We start from the raw sequence: 20635 nt of genomic DNA on the forward strand, positions 1-20635 counted from the left end.
TCATAATGTGTTAAAGGTAAAAACAGTCACCTATATAAAGTTTGATTGTTATCTTTATATCACTTTAAGCCTTGAACTTCAAACGTCAAAGCAATTTCATTCATTTCAAATGGGATAGTCACATACATAAAGTTAATCATGTACATAAGGGTTTGCAGGATTGGAGGCCAATAATGTACATTGTAACATACAACATACACTGTAAGATGCTTTTAGATTTATCCTCTGTAAATCAAACATTTGAAAACATCACTGCACATACAATGCTTTGAATAAGGAAAGAACTATATGACAGTGCTGAGATTTTAATACAAAAGATTCCAAACAAGTTACGGTCCTAAACCACATCCTGAAGTTTGGTTACCATAAATAGTTATACACTGCAAAAACTGTAGTAGTTTGTAAACTGCTTCCTACATACAGTATTTGTTTTGTTACAGAACTGTATTACAATCCCTAGTGATAGTCAATACTGAAAAGTTTAACTAGTTTTCCCTTATTAGCAGCTGCATAATAATATAGAAATAGTTATGGTACTTCATTATTTCCCTCCAGTGTTTTTTGGATAAAACAGCATTAGTATTGCTCTCCAGACTTCCAGTCTGTTTAGTAAGTCAGTGAAAAAATCAAAGCCCTTTCCCTCAGCTTCCCACAGCATATCTGCAACTTAACTAACAAGGACATTGTACCCACTCTAAGGGCCCCACTTCCAGCTCCCAGCTAAGTCAATGGAAGACTCCCATTCACCTCAAAGAGGGCATCTGATCAGGGCTAAAGTCACTTCACAATTTACAGCGTAAAGGAGCAGCAGCATTAAAACTTTATTTGTATCACTATTTAGACGAGGCACCTCTGGATTGTCTCAAATATTTACAAACCTTAAAAAAGTCTTCAAACTGTTTGCTCTTATATAAAGCAGGGATGTTGGCAGAAAACTGCAGCAGATCTTCAGCACACTGTCTTCTTTCTTTAATCACAGTTTCATCAAACCGCCCTGGAACAGAAATATGAATTGACATTTTTAGAAATAACTGAATATTTACTTTACAAAAATCCTCTGAAGATTATGCCCTGCATCTATGAGTCACTCAAATGCTTCAGGAGACTGTGGCAATCTTCACACTTCATACTCTCAACTGTCCCTAGAGTCTTGTCTTCTGCAATCCACTTATATGATGAAAGCTGGCAGCCATGACAGGAATCCTTGGCTCTCTCAATTCTAAGAATATGTGAGGCAACATTCTTGATTAGCCAACAGACACTAACGTATGTCCACTGATATCTAAAAGTAACTGATACATGCTCTATTTGACAATACACTCGTAAATGTCAGTCTTAATTATGGCCCCCATCCTGTAAGCACACAGAGGAAGGGCAGAGGGAGCGCTACAAAAATCCAGAAGATAGGCAATACATCTCCATAATACTATAAGCAATGTCAGGGACATCCAGGTAATGACAGCAAGACTCCTATTGGAGCCATGCTGCCAGACACTAAGGATAGCAACAAAGTGCTAGTCTTTCCTCCAGGATGGCTCCTGGCTCCATGCAGAAGGGTGTTCCTTTCCTCGTGGATACCAGAGGTTTGCAGACCTGGGAGACAGCACAGCCTTCAAAATTCACACTCATCCCTTACTGCTTCCCCATGCCATGCCCTAAGCCCCTCCCACCAACAGAGAGATTTTTAAGGAAGAACCCCACAGGTTTGCCTTAGAGTTTTCTGCCCTTTGCCCCTTTCCCCAGTGGTTGAGTGGGGGAAGGGAAGGCATAATCTGGCCTACTAATTATATGCACATACTATGCAACTGAACCTAACATCCCATAGACTTTCATACCAGTTGTGTCACAGCTACTTTATCATGTGAAACATGTAGTTACAAGTTTAAAACAAAAGATAAAGGGACAGAAGTTAAGAGGACTAGACCAGAGAGAACAAAAATAGATGGTAAGCACTTCTGCATAGAGAAACAAAAGATTAGGAGACAGTTCAAGAAAAAGCATCTCCATGGAAGCATGGCAGAAAATAAGGCTACCTGGCAACATGAAACTAACATTGAAGATGACTGTAGAAAATCACTTCAAACAAACAAACAAAAAGCAAACCTTATTTACATTAGGAGCGTGAAAAAAAAATAATCCAGAAAAAAATGTCAAAGTAGGATTTTTTAAGCAATCCTTCAAGTGAACAGTTTCCATATAGTAGCAAGGGAAAGAAAAAGACCTCTCCCTCATTTTCTCCCCCTTCCTTCCCACAGGATCAATGTTGAAGTTCACAAAGCAGTGTTTGGGGTGTGGAATAGTTTGTTTTTCTAAACTAACAAGGACAGAATACATTAAAAAAAAATCTCATCTCATCTCAGTGAATTGCAGTGACTGAAATAGTATAGTTTTACCAATTTAAACTACAAATACAGCACAAACACGGACTTAAATAACAGAAAACATGCCAAAAAGATGTCAAACAGCCAGCTGGAACCTATAACACCCACAAAAAACACTGTGCAGATTTGAACTATCCCATTAAAAGGTTAGTCATTGCAACTCTTTTTAGCTCTTTAACTCATGCTCCCTCTGTAGGACCACTATCAACTATAATACTCTGAGGTATGAAATATATCACATTGGCTTGTCTGTGCACTACATATAAAAGCACCCACTTGTATAAAGCCATGTCACACAGCAGTCAAAAAACTGATCACAGTGATGGCTCTCATTTCCTAGACTCCTGCCCCACCTCCCCCTCATATTCTCAAGTTGGCAATTTTGTACTGCTCCTATATTTGGATGGATCTGTCTCTCACTTCTCAATCATTAAGGGCCAGATTTTCAAAAGTATTTAGGTGCCTATCTGAATCTTCAGACACCTAAACTCCCAACAGGAGTTAGGCACTAATCTACTTAGGCACTTTTGACAGTCCCACTAGCTGCTGATCTGAATCCTTAGGTCCCTAATCACTTTTGAAAATCTGGCCTTAAGTGCTTTCAAAACAGATTTCTTCCATGAAGCCTTCTTATGCTATGTCATCACTGTCACCTCCACTTCTCTGCACCCTTTGGCCAAACCAAAACTGGTTATCACCATATCTTCTGTTTTCTCCCAAGTTCTGTGCATGTCAATGATGCTACACAAATAAGAGTAATACCCTTGTTTTGTAAGTATGTGAACAGCTATGCAGGAAGATTACAATGGATCAAAACTAGTACCTCAAATTATGTTCCTTCATGGTTTTGTGGGAATCAAAATGAATCTCTGCAGCCAAACTGAGAATGGTCATTTCCTAGAGACAGATTCTAGGATACTTTAACAGTAACAATCACAGGACAATTCAAAGAAGTTTTAACAGCTGTCTCTGTTATCAGAACTTTAAATTCCCATGGTCCATGCCAATGTGTTTCTTCCCGTAAGAAGGGTGGAAAAAGTCCAGGTGAAGTACAGGAAAGCAGTATGAAATTTTTCCCAATGGGTTTCATCCTGTGATGTAAGCAGCACTATTGTACCAGAATAAAAAATACACACACTACCAGCTTTTCATTTTAAAAAATTGTGGGAATAAAGCATGAAATACAAACATTCCAGTTCTGCAGATTTTTCAACTATTTATTCCACTCAAGGTGGAAGTGTATCCTGGCTCTTCCATTCCAGACAGCCCTTGATGCCTCAGAGTGTTCTCTTCAACTCTTTAAGTGCACAACTTGGGACTCCACACAAGTTCAATACGAGCAGCTGTAACAACTGATAAAGCTCATTTGTAAATTGCACCATCTGCTATTTTTTGTACCAAAATGATAGTTTTTTTAAAACTGAAGAAGTCAGCCGCTAATGGCAGTACTAACAAATAACCAGTGTAAAGACTTCCACAAAGGGGACAAAAAAAAAAAATCACATGATGGAAGGAAGAATACTGCAAAACATTAGTTGCTAACAGAGCTGGAGGAAAAGGAATTAATATACAAATAGGACTGATCTTGCAGTTAAAAATAAAACACTACTCATGAAAATAAAATATATATATATACGCACCAATTACAAAAAAAAAGACTTTAAAATAAACCAACATTTCACTTGGTCCTCCATCAAACAATCAATCATAACTAATCTTCTGAAGAAAGATGCCCTCAGTAATTTTAAGAAATGCCTCAACTGGAAGCCAAGGCATCTTCGTCCATTTCTATTCCTTTTTAGCTTTCAAAGGGCATAAATTATCATTTTAACTTGTTATACATTACCTCTCTTTTTCTGTGCTTTTCTGTCACTCCTCTTATTTCAAATGTGTTTTTTTAAAGAAGGGCTCTTTGTACAGGAAGTGAAAAATAACCATACAGAATATATTTGTAGATTCCCACCCCTTACAATCTATACTATAGTCACTTTTGTTTGTATAAAACAATAGAATAAGGGTGTCTTTCAGAAGAGATTTCACCCACAATTCTACTCCAGCTCACAGGGTTTGAACAAGACTAGCTGGCCTCAGATTTAAGATTCCTATCCATTTTAATTACTTTTAAAATCTCTCAACTATTTAGATTCTTTTTTGGGTATCTTACCCTCTATTGCTTGCTTTTATCTATTCATCTCTTCTCCTCTCCACTCCTAAAGCATATCTTTGTTTTCAGTTTAAATCTTGAACAGCAAATGCCAGCTTTGAAAGCAACTTGGCCAATGACCATGCTATTCTGTAAATTAGATATACAATTAACTCAAGATTATATTGATAATGTATTCTCCACTTAACTATGCAGCATGCGAGTGCTGACATGGCACTGACATTCACTCCAGATCCAATTTCATAGATAAGCAAAATAAAAACAAAGTGGAATGCAATTCAGTCTCAGCTTTGGAAGAAAGCCAAAGCTCTCTGTGTACTTTAGGGGGCTCTCTGCAGACAACCATAAAATCCACATCACAGCTCAATTTTCTTGCAATCAGTTACATGTTTCACATTCACTCTTAATTATCAGAGGTAAACACCACTATGTGTTAAATGCAACAGGATCAGGTAACAAGTAGTGACACATATAATTAAGGTTATCTAACACTCTTCATTATAAAACCCTGATTTCAGTTGCTTATAAAAGACTTTGCAACTTTAATTAATTCAGGCTGAACTTTTCCAAGCGGGCATCTGCCTCAAAATGAGATTTATTTCAAAAGTTTCAGCCGAACCATTCATTGAATAAGGCAGGGGCTCCATGGGAGAAAAATATATAATCACGTAATTAAGTCTATTATAACGTATGTACACAAGGGGGACAAATTAAGATATGGGTGGAGCCACAGGTGGAAGAGGCAGGACGGGATTGTTTTGCTCTGGCACCAGGAATTGCTATCAGTGGGCCTGATCTTAATTCTGGCATTTCCAAACTTTTAAGTGCTTGACTTTGCAATCTTAACATTATTTTAACATAGGCTTTGGTGTGCATTAGGAAGTAAAGGATAGAGAAAATACACAATCTTGCAAAGACAAAAACAAATGTACATGGTAGTTCTGCCAAGAGAGACTCTTAAAGAATAAAGTCTAGTTCTGCAGTCATTGTGAGTGCAGACCTTTCATTGAAGTTTACAGGATTTTTGAGCAAAGAGCAGGGTCTGATTCATGAATAATCACTGTGGAGAGACCACCAAAAAGCACCTAAAGCTATTATAAGAATCAGGACCTTGAGGTATCCATTAACATTGCATTTGTATCTTGAAGCGATAGCTCAATGTATTCAAAACATTAATAAGGAGTTAGATTTTTACTTTCAGTCTATTTACATCTTAAATGACCAGCTTTGGACTGTTCTTAACTGAGAAGTTAGGTATTTATAGGGATGCTATAAACACAGGTATGGTTAAGATATGTTAGCACTGCCATTCAATTATAGTTATTTTGAAAAATTTTCCCTTCAATTTAGAATTTTCATTTGAGAACACTGAGTGTTAAGTTTTACCAATTTGAAATATGGCAAAAATGCCACTCCATAGTATGGTTTAATCACTTTTAATCTTAAAAACCAAAATTAAAATGGTCAAAATAATTCCATTTTAAAAATACATTTTGCTGGGTACTCCATATAGGGATATTCAAACTGCTTAGAATGGGCAATATCCTGCCCTAGTACTGAGAATATCCTCAACCATTCGTAGAGACCACATGTATAATATCTCTTAAATAGAGAATTAGTGGAATAAGAGACCATAGCCCCATCTTGTCCTGCTGAGCACAAAGCTCCTGGAAACAAAAATTCTCTAGTTACAAAATAGAACAGCTTTGGTTTTTCCACATAAATGTGTATGTAAACAAAAAGTCTTGCATGATGATTATTGTGGCATAATGCACAAAAACCAGGAAGGTCTCTAAAAGATTTGAGGGAAAGGAGGTTCCTACTGTGATTAGGCTCAGAGCCAACTATGTAATAAATAATGTGTGTTGGAAGAATAGTTTTATTCTTAATCATGTATTTTGGGGTACAAGCTATAGAGCCTATTCTCCCCTTAACATTTTAAAGGTAATATGAGTTGTAAGCACTTATTGAGAAGTGTGTTTTTAGTACCCTGTACTGAAAACCTACAGTAAGCTTAAGGTTCTGACAAAAGAACACAAGCAATTCTACACCATGGAAGACATTAAGGACAAACCCCTTTCTCCTTAAAATGGAGCACATTAATCCACTATAAAACCTTAACATTTACATTTCTTTATGAGAGAAGTGGTTTTCAATGTTTTTTGTATTTATTATAATTATACAGTTTTGTATAGTTCCAATACAACTTCCAATATCTGGAGTTGTTCCACCTTATTAGAAGTCTATTTGATTTCACTTTTAAAGCTTGAATACCTAAGTCAAAAGTTAATTCTCAAATACTTCTTACAAAAATAATTCTTCAAGGAAGCATATTTATTAAAGTTTCTATTTAATAATTCATATTTTCTGGATCTCCTCCTCTTCTTATTTTTATTACTAAGGACAATAGCATAGAGATAAGATCTGTGTTCCTAAGAGCTAGTTAGTTCTTGACACTTATTCCTCACCTGAAGTCATAATCCTCTGATGCAATATTTGATCACCCTGATGCAACAATCAGTTGCTCTAGATATAATTGTGATGTCAAAAATATAACTAAATAAAATTGGGAATTAACATCAAATGTAGATTATTAAACACTTAGTGAAGGAAAGGATTTTTGTCTCTTTGGAAATTAATTTAATATTAAAAGATCATTAAAAATTACAACCATCTTTTTGGTGTAAGAACAAATGTGTGATTATTTTGTTTTGTAGCTGACAGTATGCAATTGTAGGCACATAGCTAATATTAATTATAGATTGCAAACTCCTCAGCACAGGAACCTCATGTTTTTATGCCTGTAAAGTGTAATGTACATCCGTAAACATATAGTTCTTTAACCAAAAGCAAACAACAGGATGCAGTCTACGTTATTTAGATATCTTCAGCACAAGTCAATAACTTTAAAGCCACAGAACTGTGATCCACCCATATATCATTAAGATTTTCATAATAAGACAAAAAGACTTGACTATTAAAACTAAAGTAAGTTTTAGCAGTCCAGTAGCATGTACAAAGATGTGCCCAGCAGCTCCAGAATAAGATGAACTGTATTTATAACTCATTAGCTACTATCAAACAGTTTAGGCAATTCAAAAAGAAAGTATGCTTACCAAATACAATTGCTTTGGCAAAAGGTGGAAACAACTCTGTATGCTTGTATATGTTTTTATGAATTTCCCAGAGATCTTTGTGCAGTTTCTTAAAGTCACTGTATCTCTTCCAAACGACTATCTGAATCAGAAAGGGGGAAAAAGCATGAATGAGTTTAATAGCTCACACTGAGGTAATTTTTGCTAAGTATGGTTGAAAGCAAGAGCAATTTATCATAATTGCACTGTCATCCAAAAAGAGTTGCCAAAACTCTTTAAAAAAAAAATCAAGACTCTAAACAGGTTCTAACCATTGCTGTTAGATGTTTCTTTTAACAGCTAACTAAGCAAATTTCGCCATAGGGAAAAAAATAAAGTAATAAGACCACTAGAGTCTCTTGTTTGTAAATTCTTCCACTTTAGTTTTGTGTGCTCATTACATAAGTTCTGTTTTAATAAAGACATATTACTCCTACGTTAAAAGCTGGTTTTGTAAGATGGACTGTTCCTTGATCTGACAAACAACATAGCACATCAACCAAAACAGTTTGCTACAATACTTGCAGAATGGGCTATATGGCATGATTTCCTTACCCCTCCGTCCTAACAGTCAGCGATTATCCATGCATGCATAACACAATTTTTGGCAATAGACAGGATATACTGTGTAGCCCCTGCATCTGGCCTCAAATGCAATTTTCTGAGGCAACATGAAGATTAACTATGACAAGTGTCTTTTAGCTCAGTCTTTCCTTCTCTCATATCTAATCTGAACAGCTACATATGTAATTATATAGGACAGCCACAAGCAATCTTTACATATGTACAAATCCTGTCTCAGTGGCCCATTTTGACCAATAGGACCACAATGTACAGATGAATTGAGGACAAAAGCCTAAAGGAAGTGACAAAGAGGGGAAGAATGATGCTGCCTCAGTCACACAGGGAACAGCTAAAGGGGACAGAGGAAGAAAAAGGATGGGAGCTATTCCACCTCCATCACACTTAATATGTTGAGCATCAGCAGGTGAAAAAAAAACCATGGAGGGAAGAGAGACGAAAGAAGTAGAAACAAAAATGTTCAAAACAATTTATTCCATAATATTTCACCCATGATATTTTCTTGGGTAAAGATTGGATTACCTATACATTTAAGCATGAATTTAAATAATTTGCCATGAACATCCTTTAACCAAAAACTCAACCATCACCTTCTGTGTAATCTGGAAAAAACCTTTGATTACAGGAGGACAAGGAGATCTGTGGTACATTATAACATTTGAGGGATAAGGTTTCTACATTACGATATTCAACAAAATGTATGTAGCTCCATAGTTCTAGCCAAGTAACTGCTGAAAAATACCAGTCAGCTACTAATACAGTTCCCACCATTCCTTCCCACTTATTTGTGTTTTACCCTACAAGAGGTTGAACCATAAGTGTGAAAAAATTAGAGCCAGGCAAATAATTCAGCAATTAAATCTGAATCTAACAGAGCTAAAAGGTTTGGTTTATGAAAGAGATGAAGGCATGTTATATGCCAGCTCTGAGTTCATTCAGACCCTTTGCCCTGTCCTAATCCACATTAAATGTTAACAACTTTTATAAACTGTGACAAACACCTAAAGTGTATGCAATAGTGGTTTTATGAGTTTATAAAACTCTATTAAGTTTTATGTAGTGAAACTACACGAGACAGATTGCAAGTTAAATATTCCCTCTTACTGATTTTAAACAGTTTACTCCCAAAGTAGAAATCTGGAGGTATCAAAATTAAGGGCCAATTTTGCTCAGACACACCAAACCAGAAGTGTATTAAGACACAAAAAATCAGATCTAGTCAAAAGGCTGTTGTGGTTTTCCCCCAGCACAACCCAATTTGGTAGAAAAATCTCTTATTGTGCTGTGGCCAGAAGGCATTCTTAAACTCATTGGTAATGAGAATATGCATAAATCCCAACCCACACTAAAAGTATAAACACTAAGCAGAGTTAGTTACAACATAGTTAAAGTTTGCATTGATGTGGATGGCATTTAACCACTTCTTCACCACTAGACTATAATAATGGACTGTCCAAAGCTTTAATCTAGAATACATCCTATCCACTCTACAAACTTTAGCTATGTCGTAACTAGCTCTCCTGATGCAGTTATACCTCAAACTCTACTACACTTAGACCTGGTCTACACTACAAAGATAGGCTGACATAAGCCACTTTGTGTCAACCTAGTTGTGCACATGTCTGCATTTAAATCTCTCTCCTACCAACGTATTTACAACACCACCACCTTCCGGAGCAACATTAAGCCATGGTTGATGTACTGAGACCAACACAATGTGAGTACAGACACTGTGTTACCTATGTCGAAACCAACAGTACTCCAGCAGCTGTCCCACAATGCCCAATACTGACTTGTCTGGTTGCAATCATGAACTCCACTGCCCAGGGGTTACCGAGACCAGAAGCCACCCATGCACATTTAAAACCCCATGAATTTTTTAAATGCCTTTTCCTGGTTGTCTAGCTTGGTGAGCACACCTAGCAGCTCTCCACAGTTGCATGCAACTGCCCAGCTGAAGATGACAGGAACTCCAGACACGCTCCAGCCTGGATTAGACTGGAGATATTGGATCTCCTGAGCCTGTAGGGAGAAGAGGCTGTGCAAGGAGAGCTACAGACCAGCTGTAGAAATGTCAATGTCTACAAGCAGATAGCTCAGGGGATGCAGAAGAGGGGGTACAACAGGGATCAGCAGCAATGCCACATGGAAACCAAGCAACTGCAGAAGGCATATGAGAAGGTCAGGGAGGCCAACAGTCCATCCAGTCCTAAGCTGCAGACCTGCTGATTTTACAAAGAGCTGCATGCTGTATTAGGTGGAGACACCCACACATAACACCAGGGATACCTTCGCGGAGCCCAAGTCACAGATCTCTGGCATGAACAGCAAGGACAAGGAGGAGGAAGAGAATGGGGGACATGTGACCAGGTGGCCAGCTATGCCACAAGCAAGAACCTGTTTGAGACTCCACCACAGTTCACTCAGTCCCAGCAGTCCCACAGGTGAGCCTGATGAAGGGGAGAGAACCTCATGTAAGTGTGAAAATGTATTTCCCATTACAGTGATGTACTGATGGCACCCCCAACTTTGCAGGACACAGCTATCTACTTTTCATTAATTTACTCAAACTAGAAGAAGTAGCCATACAAAGGAGAGAGGTACCATTGTTATCTACTTTTCATTCTCCTATAGAGTTGAGTTAAGCAGGGGGCCATACAGAGAAGGTATGTACACAGGGATGCCCCTTGAATCCTCCAGAGAGAGAGAAAGAGAGCTCAATAAAACTTTCATGGAGGTAATCTGCAATCCTCTCCCGAAGGTTTCTTGGGATGGCAGCCTTATTTCTTCTTCCACACTAGGCCACTTTCCCACACCGGTCAGCGATAACTTCGGCAACCATCATTGCAATACACAGGCTCACAGCATACAGGCCTGGGCAGCTTCAGAAGGTCAGCAGCAGATGTACTCTCTCTGCCTTCGTCACCCAGAGGGGTGAGATATCAGCTAAAACCACCACCACCTGTGGAAAATGGTGCCAGCATTCAGGGCCATTGCCCTATACTCATCGTCTCATGGAAATGAGGAAGGAATTGCTCAGTTGCCTCGCCCTTGTGGGCCACACTCACCATAGAGGGTGCTGTGAGTGATGCTGTGCACAAGCACTCAAAAGCAGAAGCGTCAATAAACATGTCTTGTTTAAAACTTTAGGGGAGCAAGGGAAGGGAGTTCTGGATCTTAGCTTTCATTTTCCATTGTGACTAAACTGATAATTGGTACCTCCCTGTGTTTTATCTGCAGCTGCTGCTGCTATTGCTCCCTCCACACCCGCATAGCGCCTGAGCCAGGTAAAGAGGAAAAAGAGGGTTAAGGATGACCTGTTCAGTGACATCCAGCAAGCCAGTGCTGCAGACTGTAAGCAGAGGGCCTGGAGGATGAATACTACAGACTGTACAGAAAAGGAAAGATTGAACCAGAGACAGGTACAGGAAAAGGAGAGGGAGATGCACCACGACAAAAAAGGGACTTCTCCAGCAGCAAATACTGATGCTGCAGACTTGTGGACCTACAGATTCAACAGTCACAGGCTCACCTCCCTTTGCAGTCCATGAAGAACTCCATTATCTGCCTACCTCCCGCCGGAACATTCCACGTGGCATCAGGGATTGCATCCCTTCCCTATCCCTTCCCAATCCACCCCAGGAGCCATTAAGGACAATCACAGCTCCACATACGCTGATCTGAGTGTAGCTAAAATGGACATGAATGTTTTTTCCCTTTCTTAAGCTCTGTTCCATAAATTTTTTAATTTTTTTATGTATTTGCTTTTTAACTTATTGCAAAAAAATTCCGTGCATTTTCATTGCTCAGTGAACTTCTATTGTTTGGAAAACAATTCATCTTTATTAGTTCCCAGCGTATGCTGCAGAATGCCTACCGATACTGAAAGCACCATATAAACGTACAACAGGCACCATACAACTCCTAGCAAGCCGTGAAACAGCAGGGCCAGGTAAAGCACAGTACACCAAAACACATTACTAGGCTCACTATTAAAATGATCTTTCAAGTCTCCCTGAGCCATATAGCTCGGTTTGGAGCTCTTCTAATAGCCCTTGTGTCTGGCTCTTCAAACTCAACAGATAGATGGTCCACCTCAGCCCTCTACTCTGGCGGCAACTTTTCCCCCTTTGCTTCACAGATATTATGCAAGACACAGCAAGCAGCTATAACCATTGGGGGGTTTTCCACTGAGATCCGATCTTGTAAGTAAACAACACCAGCATCCCTTCAGACTACCTAAAGTACACTCAGCTGTCATTCTGCACCTACTGAGTTGGTAATTGAATCTTTCCTTGGTGTTGTTGAGGTGGCCGGTGTACGGCTTCAAAAGCCAAGGGAGCAAGGAGTAAGCTAGGTCACACAGGTCAACATTGCCAATGGTAATCCACTAGTCAGGAAAGAAAATCCCTGCTTGTAGCTTTGTGAACAGTCCTGTGTTCTTAAAGATGCAAGCATCATGCATCTTCCCTGACCAGCTGACAATGATATTAGCAAGGCGTTCCTGGTGATCCAACAATGCTTGCATAATCATAGAAAAATAGTCCTTTCTAAGAATGTACTGTGTAGCAAGGTTGTCTGGTGCCACTGTAGGGATGCGTGCCATCTATCACTCCATCACAGTTCAGGAATCCCATTGCTGCAAATCCATCCTCTATAGAGTCCTGCATGTTGCCAAGAGTCATGGTCCTGCATAGCAGGAGATGATTTACGGCCCTGCACACTTGCATGACAATTGTCCCTGAAGTAGATTTTCCAGCTCCACAATGGTTTCCAACTGACCAATTGCAATCCAGCGTTGCAAATTTCCACAGGGCAATTGCCACTCATTTCTCCACTGTCAATGCAGCTCTCCTTTTGGTGTCTCTGAGCTGGAGGGCTGGGGCAAGCTCACCACACAGATCCAGGATTGTGGCCCGATGCATCTGAAAGTTCTGCAGCTACTGCTCATCAGCCTAAGTCTGTATTACAACACAATCCCATCAGTCAGTGTTTGTTTCTTGGACCCAGAAATGGAGCTTCACCATCTGAAGATGTTCTGCGAACACCACCATCAACCAAGTAGTTCTCACTATGTCCCATAGCAAAGTCCTCCAGGAAATCGTCATGTCACACACTGATTCAGTTTTTCTTATAGCTCTGCAAATACCAGAGGATCTTGTGTCCTGTGATTGCAACACTTATGAGAACCATGCACAGCTAAGCAGGCTCCATGCTTCTGTCAGAGATGTCAGACAAAGAAGAGAGCCATGTGAGGTCTGCTGAGATTTAAAAAGAAAGAGGTGCAAAAATTATAGTATATAGATGACATTATGGGATGGATGCAGTCTAGTTGTAGCTGTGTCAGTTCCAGGATATGAAAGACAACGTGGGTGAGAATTTGGCCCAATAAAAGTTATTACCTAATCCATCTTGTCTCTCTAATTATGACTCTAAACTTTGACTCCTTGCTCCCAACTACCCCATGTGATTTATTTCTGCCTCACCATGCATTGCCAAAAACTTCCCAAAAAACAGCATGCTGGATGGTGACGAATTGCACATTGGGATAACTATCTATTATGCACTGACACAACTAGGCCACGTGAGTACGTACAGTGCCAACGCAAGGAGCCAAGTATGCAAGTGCACAAGCGATATACTGACTATAGTGCCTTTATGCTGACGTAACTTGTGCCGGCAAAAGTTAGTAGTGTAAACATGCCGTTTGTAGTTGACAGGTCTCAGGAGAACAAGGCAAGGAATATAGGACTTTCCAAGGGAGAGGATTCCCTGGCATAAGTTTTAAGAAGTGACAAGTAATTATAGATGCCTCAAGTTTTTGAATGCCCAATCCATGCTACCATAACAGAGGGAGAGACCAATTTTCATAAACTATATGTAATTTATATACTACATATATATAATCCCAGAGGAACTACATAAAATTGTTCAAGAAAATGAGACATCCGTGATCATTAAGTTATAGGAATGTTGGCACTGGGATAGCATACTAAAGGATTCCAGAAGAAAAAGCAAAGATCCAGTTTCACGCTAACAAAATATTGTTTTTCACTGATGCAAGTAATCTCACAGTAGCCAAGAGAAGAGAATTAATACATCTAAAAGACCTAGCAAAGCAAAGGATTCAAGGTTACCCTGTCATCCCCTGACAAGCTCAGGGAAATGATGCCTCTTGAGGATGCTGCCTCAGCTAAGCTAAAAAGGTTCCCATTCTGATATATTCTGGAGAGGAATCTGATTTGGAGGGAGGACGACAAGCTGCAATCTGAGGGCCAGAGAAGAGCAGTAAAGGGTATTTGTCTGGTAAAAGTGTGAAAACATTGTTAGTTGTTATAGTAAGGCTTGGAAGGATTAGATATTTATAGGTAAATGTCAGTGAACAATTTCACCATGCACACATAAACCAATGAAAACATTTTTCCATCAATAATAATTGAAATTTACAGGTAGGCAAAGTAAAAAAATGCTGCTTGAGATTGCAGAGTCAAAATCCAATGATCTAGACTTCTGAATTAGGCTTGTTACAAATGGTTTAGAAAATTAATAGCAAAAATAGGTCTGATTTGATTTAAGGATATTAATTTTGTATATTTTGACGTCTGATGTTGACCATTTCTGTTTCAATGGTTTATAAAGCTTTAATTGTTTTGAGTCTCGATGTCTACTGTCATTAAATAATTGTCTTGCACTCCCGCATAATTTCTGCGCATCTAAAAATAGAAAAAATGCTTTAAAATAGACATTGATATTATCTGTTGAAATTGTATAAAAAATAAATCTAATTCTGCCAAGCCTAATTATAGTTCTGATGTGATAGTCTGTTTGTCATGGTTGGAATAATTGGCGCACTAGTAACTGTTTTGACTCCTTCCTTTCACTTTAAACATTGGTTTCTCCATCCTTGACCAGCCACACACACACACACACACTTACCATTACTCCTTTAGTCCTTTTGCACATACAGCTTTACCTGTTTATCTCCCCTCCCTCCTCTTCTTCTCCCTCTCCTCAGAGTAGTAGTTGGGGGTGCTTGGTGTAGTAGTTGGTTGTGTGGGGAGATGGTAATTTGGGAAAGGGTTATGTACAGAAGGGCTGTTAATAGGGGAGAAAAGAGGCTGACAAGGTGAGGGAAGCAGATTGAAGGTTGTGGTGTATGGCCCATGGACAGTAATAGTTGCAGTAACGTGAAGGTGCAATGTTAAGTAAGGATAATGTTGAGAGTGGAGGGGAGACGTATTGTAAAATGGCTCAACTTTTCTGGGTTAGTGTCAGGGTTGCTGCATGTGCAACATGCCTACCTGCTTCACAACTCCGTTGGGGTATTTATTTCCTAGAGGTTTTTAAATGGTTAATCAGGGATAGGTATAGACCCTATTATGGTGAAAAGGTAGAAAAGCAGCTGCTGATAAAGAATATTTTGTCCTTCAACAGCTGTACATGAATCTTTGTTGTAAGATAAAAGCTGATAGAAAAGCTCCTGATGAACGTTGTGTGCACCCCTGGCCCCCAGACAGACTTGTGTGCCCTGTGCTTAAACTTTCAGCTATAACATGAATAATATCTAAAAATATCTATCCTTAGATTTGAAAACTAAGATCTATTCAGGATCTACCTATTTACTAAATTTTGTAGAGACTATGTTTAAGATCGTCAACAAAAGAAGCCTCCCAAATAAAAAGTTCAGCCAGAGTCAAATTCAGGAAGAGTTCCTATTAAAAACACATGAGAGAAACCAAGCAAAAAACTACAGAGAAAAGAACTTACTCTGTGTGAAGTTCCATAACAACTGGCAACTGGCTTTTAGAGAAAAACAGGAATTTAAACCCATTTTACAATGCAATCCCAAATATGGACTCAATATCCAGCAGCTCCATAATATATATAAAAATTCAAACAGTTAAGTTGATACAAGTTGGTACTTCAGCAGCCAGAGAACACAGAAATCTCAGCAAATTTTACCAATGGTGACAATTTGTTGTAATTATAACATATTAATGATAACATTTTCTTTGCATATTTCAATACTAATGAAAAATTCAACCGAGATAATGTGTTAGTGGTGTTGTGCTTTTTGTTTGAAATATCTAGACTCTCTGGAACCACTGATTCATATCAGCTTTTCATCCTTTCAACACAGATAAAAATGTGCTTCATACTGCTTGCTGTGCATAGGTATTGGAAGGTTTCATCCAAAAAGACAAAATCCTGACTGTTATGAGTGGATATTAAAGTTCCCATGGAATTTTAGTAATAACAGGTCTGTGCCAGAGTTTCTCCTCTCCCTTCCATTATACAGTATGTATTAGCTGTCTACCCTCCACCAGAAAGCCAAATGCATTTCAGTGGTGGGGAAATAGATTATTGTATGCATCATATGTAGTACTGGAGATTGGTGCTATCAATTTATTCTCACTATTCCCGTATTTAAGAAACTCAAATATAATTGTGTAGCAATGATTCCCCAGCAGTTCATGCTATCTAGTGGAGAACAGTCTGAGTGTTATGCATGGCCAGCCATGATTTGAACATCACTGTGCACAAATGAAGTTCAAATCAGTAATTTTGCAGTAATTTCAAAGAGTATATCAAAATCCTTCCACAGAATGCTATACAAGTGTGAGCTTATGCTTTACAGGATTCAAAGTAAGATTCAATAAATAAACCTTCACCTCCAGCCTCCACAAGTTATTTTAGATAGAGAATGTAAAACTTCACACATTCCTGTGGATTATTGTTTTACCCACTGAAAAAGTTACATGACTATGTAATGAAGTCAGCACCATATGCTAGAGACTGAATATTCCTTGGCAGCGTCTAGTGTCTTAGAGACTTTGGGAAAAATTCTCCTCGCCAATCCATGGAGGCTGAAGTCACTGAAGCTGCAAAATGGAGGGGAGAATTTGGCCCATTGATTGGAAAAACTAAGTCCAAATCTAAGCAGGTATTTCCCACTTTGCTGCTGAAAGAAGTCACAAGTGTCGCTTTTTTGAGAGTCAGCTTTTGATCAAGTGTACATCCTTTTAAAAAGGATAACTGAGGACGACACCAGTACAACTTCACTATGAGGCCATGACCAAGTATGCTAGAATCCACTACCTTTGTAACAAAAGAGGTGGGGGGGTTTTAAATCCGCACAATTTTCCAGTGATTCAGCTGTGACTAAATTCATATTCTGTAGTCTCCCATAAAACCATTATCTTATTTTTTTATTTTAGTAGTGTACGCAGGGGGCAGAAATATTATAACAAACAGGCATTATCTTATCACACTTGTGGTCAGTCCAGATATTATGGTACACACATGTGGTGATTTTACCTGCTACTTCCGTTTTAGCCAAAGATCTCAGACCAGATTAATCACTGGCTTTAGGTGAGGATTGTAGTAGTCCCATGGTCAAGTTTCAAGAATAGGAACCAATGTTTCCTTTGCATGAATGATTGACTTTGACTTATTTCAGCATACAGGATGCTACAATATGATTGCCTTTTTCAGGATAAGTTTTTTCTGTTTATGTGGATTTTCAAAATTGCTTCCTTGCAATAATGTGTAGACATATCCCACTAGGGCAAGGATTCTTATGATATTCAGCAACTTTACTGGGAATCCTCAAGTCTAGCAGACACTTCAATCTGATCTCTATAATATACCTATATGCCATGTGATCAACTTTGAATATTACTTTCTAATGAACACCAGACTTCATTCCATTCTGTATCTTGGGGCACGGGGTGGGGGAAGGGGGACTTTAGCTACAATATAAATGACATTCACCTTTGTGGGATGTATTATATGTGACATGTTTCTTTATTAATCAGGAAGTTTTAGACATTAACCATGGATCAGATCACTTCAGTTTTGGGTTTTTTGAGGAGAGATTTTTTCCTTTATGTAATGAAACAGATAGCAGAACTGCCAAGCCAGTACTCCATCATCCGTGCTACTGCATGCAAAATATACCACATATTTATGCAGTCCATTGGTGTTGGGAAACCATGAACAAGTTCATGACAGAGAGGATTCATATCTCCTTACCAACCGGAATAAGTGAAAATCTTCCTGAGTTATAGCCACAGATCAAGGCATTGATTAAACAGCTACACTTGACAATAAGGTTTTATATGTTCAAAACTATTTCTAACATAGTACTATGCAATATTTTAACTGAAAGACACTTATAATACATTTTTTCTGATGAATGGCTCAGGAACAGTTGTTATAAGATCATCTTCATTTTATGGTAAAAAACTAAGTTAATGGCAGAATGTGTTCATGGATAGGTTCAACTCAGGCATCCCCTTGGAAAAGGTTAACATCAAGCTACAAACTACAAAAATAGATTTCTGATTGACTTTTTAACTTTGATAGGGTATTTCAGCTTTCAATACACAAAGGTGTTTATAGTAAGAGAGCTCACAGTTGTTCAAGTACCGGTATTTCAAAGAAGTGAGCAATGGAGTTATATTAGCCAACTCTCATCTCTGCAAAGTCATTAATAAATAATTTATGATTGACCACACAGAGGTATAGTGGCAGTTTATGAGTTTTTTCTTCACTGTGGCAAGAAGTTGTACCAGAAGTTTGGCAATACGTATATGTCATGCAATGTCTGAAAAGCTATCAGATCACTTTAGATATGAGCTTTTTGGGGAGGAGAGATTTTTTTCCTTTATATAATGAAACAGTTAGCAGAACTGCCAAGCCAGTGCTCCATCAGAAGCCTACAGATGCAATTTGATTTCTACTCCAAAAGAAAGTACAGCACAAAATGCATTTTCCCCCATTTCACTTATAGTATGTCCACACTTCATGCTGGGGGTATGATTCCTAGCTCAAGGAGACAGACTCGCGCTAGCTCTCATCCAGCCAGCATGATAAAAAACTGAGTGTCGCTGTAGCAGTGCAAATGGCAGGAGGGGCTAGTTGTCCTGATTGCATCCCCATCCGAGACCCAAAGCATGTACTTGAGACAGCTAGCGTCTCCCGCTGCTTGCCATACCATGGCTACATTTTATTTTTAACACGCTAGCTCAGTGAGAACTAGCACAAGTATTTCTCCTTGAGAATTTTTCCACAAGTATTTCTCCAGCTCGAAATACAGACATACCCTAAAAAACAACTACATGCCATATTCTGAAGTATTTAAGAGCCAAAATACAGCAGATCCTCTCTTTAAGGCTATTCTAAAGGAGCCAAAGAGCCAGTAATAAAGTAGGTGTTATTATTGTATCAGAGGCTACTTTTAAAGAGCCTGAGAGCACCCTACTGTAAGAGAGAATTAAAAATTACACTCTCTCCTTCTACCACCCTGAGAATCTTCCATTTATCCTGTTCACCTAACGGAGAGAAATGATGTAGGCTTTTCAGTGACATATTAGATAAAGGGGAAAAAGAACACCTACAGCTGAGAGCTAGACACAGATGGTGAACTTATCTCTAATTTTACCAATAGAGGTAAAGTATACCTGAATTTCCAATTCCAGCCCTGTGACGGGAGCTGCAAACTTATCAAAACAGTTTTATCATGAAAAGACACTTTACTCCCTAAAAAATTTGTTCGAAGTCACAATTCATGACTTTTCCCTCACTCATCATTGATGGCAAAGTTGCAACATACTACCTTAGCTATTCTGTTTTGAATTATGAAGGCAAAAGACAGATGGACACAAAAAAGGTTTGCTTTGGTTCTATGACAAAACACGCAAGAATTTCTAAAGTAAGTAAAAGATACTTCAAAAGTTAGTAATGAGAACATGAACAGAAGCGTTTTCACAAGTGTAAACATGTTACCTCCTGGACATCCTCTGGATTTCTTCTTGAAACAATCTGAAAAACAAAACAAAAACCTGATCAGTGCCTGAATTTCAGTCTGCAGAGTTAAAAGAGGAACATACTGTGATCTGCTGCTGATAAAAAGAAATCATGCAGAAGGTCAATGAACAAGTTTCTTTTTCAATTTATATTCAGCAGATTTAAGTTAGTTTAGTGAAGTTCAACCCATCAAAATACAAAATAGAACAGAAAGACAAAGTATTTAGTAACAAAGCTAATTGCTATGTTAGAAACTGTAGCAAACAAATTACAAAATGAATAACAATTTATGTCCTCTCCCAAGGCCTACATCCCCGAGCAAGTTTCTTAGTAGGGACCACTTAGAACAGAGTCACATATGGACCATCTTCCCATTCATTCTTCAAAAGCTTTAGAATGGTTATTAACATATGAAGTATGGCTTAGGTACGGTCACCCATTTTTAATCCAAATTACACACAACCTCCGCCTGGGTGGGCGCTGTGTTTTTAGGACAAAATCCCTCCATGCTACCTACAGCCCTCACTGCTCAGTTCTCTACAGATCACTTTGCAGTTTGATTT

At 38.6% G+C, this 20635-nt stretch overlaps 1 protein-coding gene across 4 annotated transcripts in view; it reads right to left on the bottom strand.

Annotated features, from left to right (window-relative positions):
* RPS6KC1 (ribosomal protein S6 kinase C1) overlaps nucleotides 1-20635 on the bottom strand; it is a 113817-nt gene that overhangs the window by 80297 nt on the left and 12885 nt on the right. For all 4 annotated transcript variants that reach the window (XM_067564979.1, XM_067564981.1, XM_067564980.1 and 1 more), the window contains 3 exons: nucleotides 20052-20087; nucleotides 7662-7782; nucleotides 879-994 (listed from right to left, as the gene is read on the bottom strand). In XM_067564979.1, coding sequence (XP_067421080.1) covers nucleotides 879-994; nucleotides 7662-7782; nucleotides 20052-20087 — 273 coding nt within the window. The remainder of the gene's footprint in view (nucleotides 1-878; nucleotides 995-7661; nucleotides 7783-20051; nucleotides 20088-20635) is intronic.

Source organism: Emydura macquarii, unplaced genomic scaffold (assembly GCF_026122565.2).
Source record: "Emydura macquarii macquarii isolate MOO-44397 ecotype Brisbane River unplaced genomic scaffold, CSIRO-AGI_Emac_v2 contig_2676, whole genome shotgun sequence".
NCBI lineage: Eukaryota > Metazoa > Chordata > Testudines > Chelidae > Emydura > Emydura macquarii.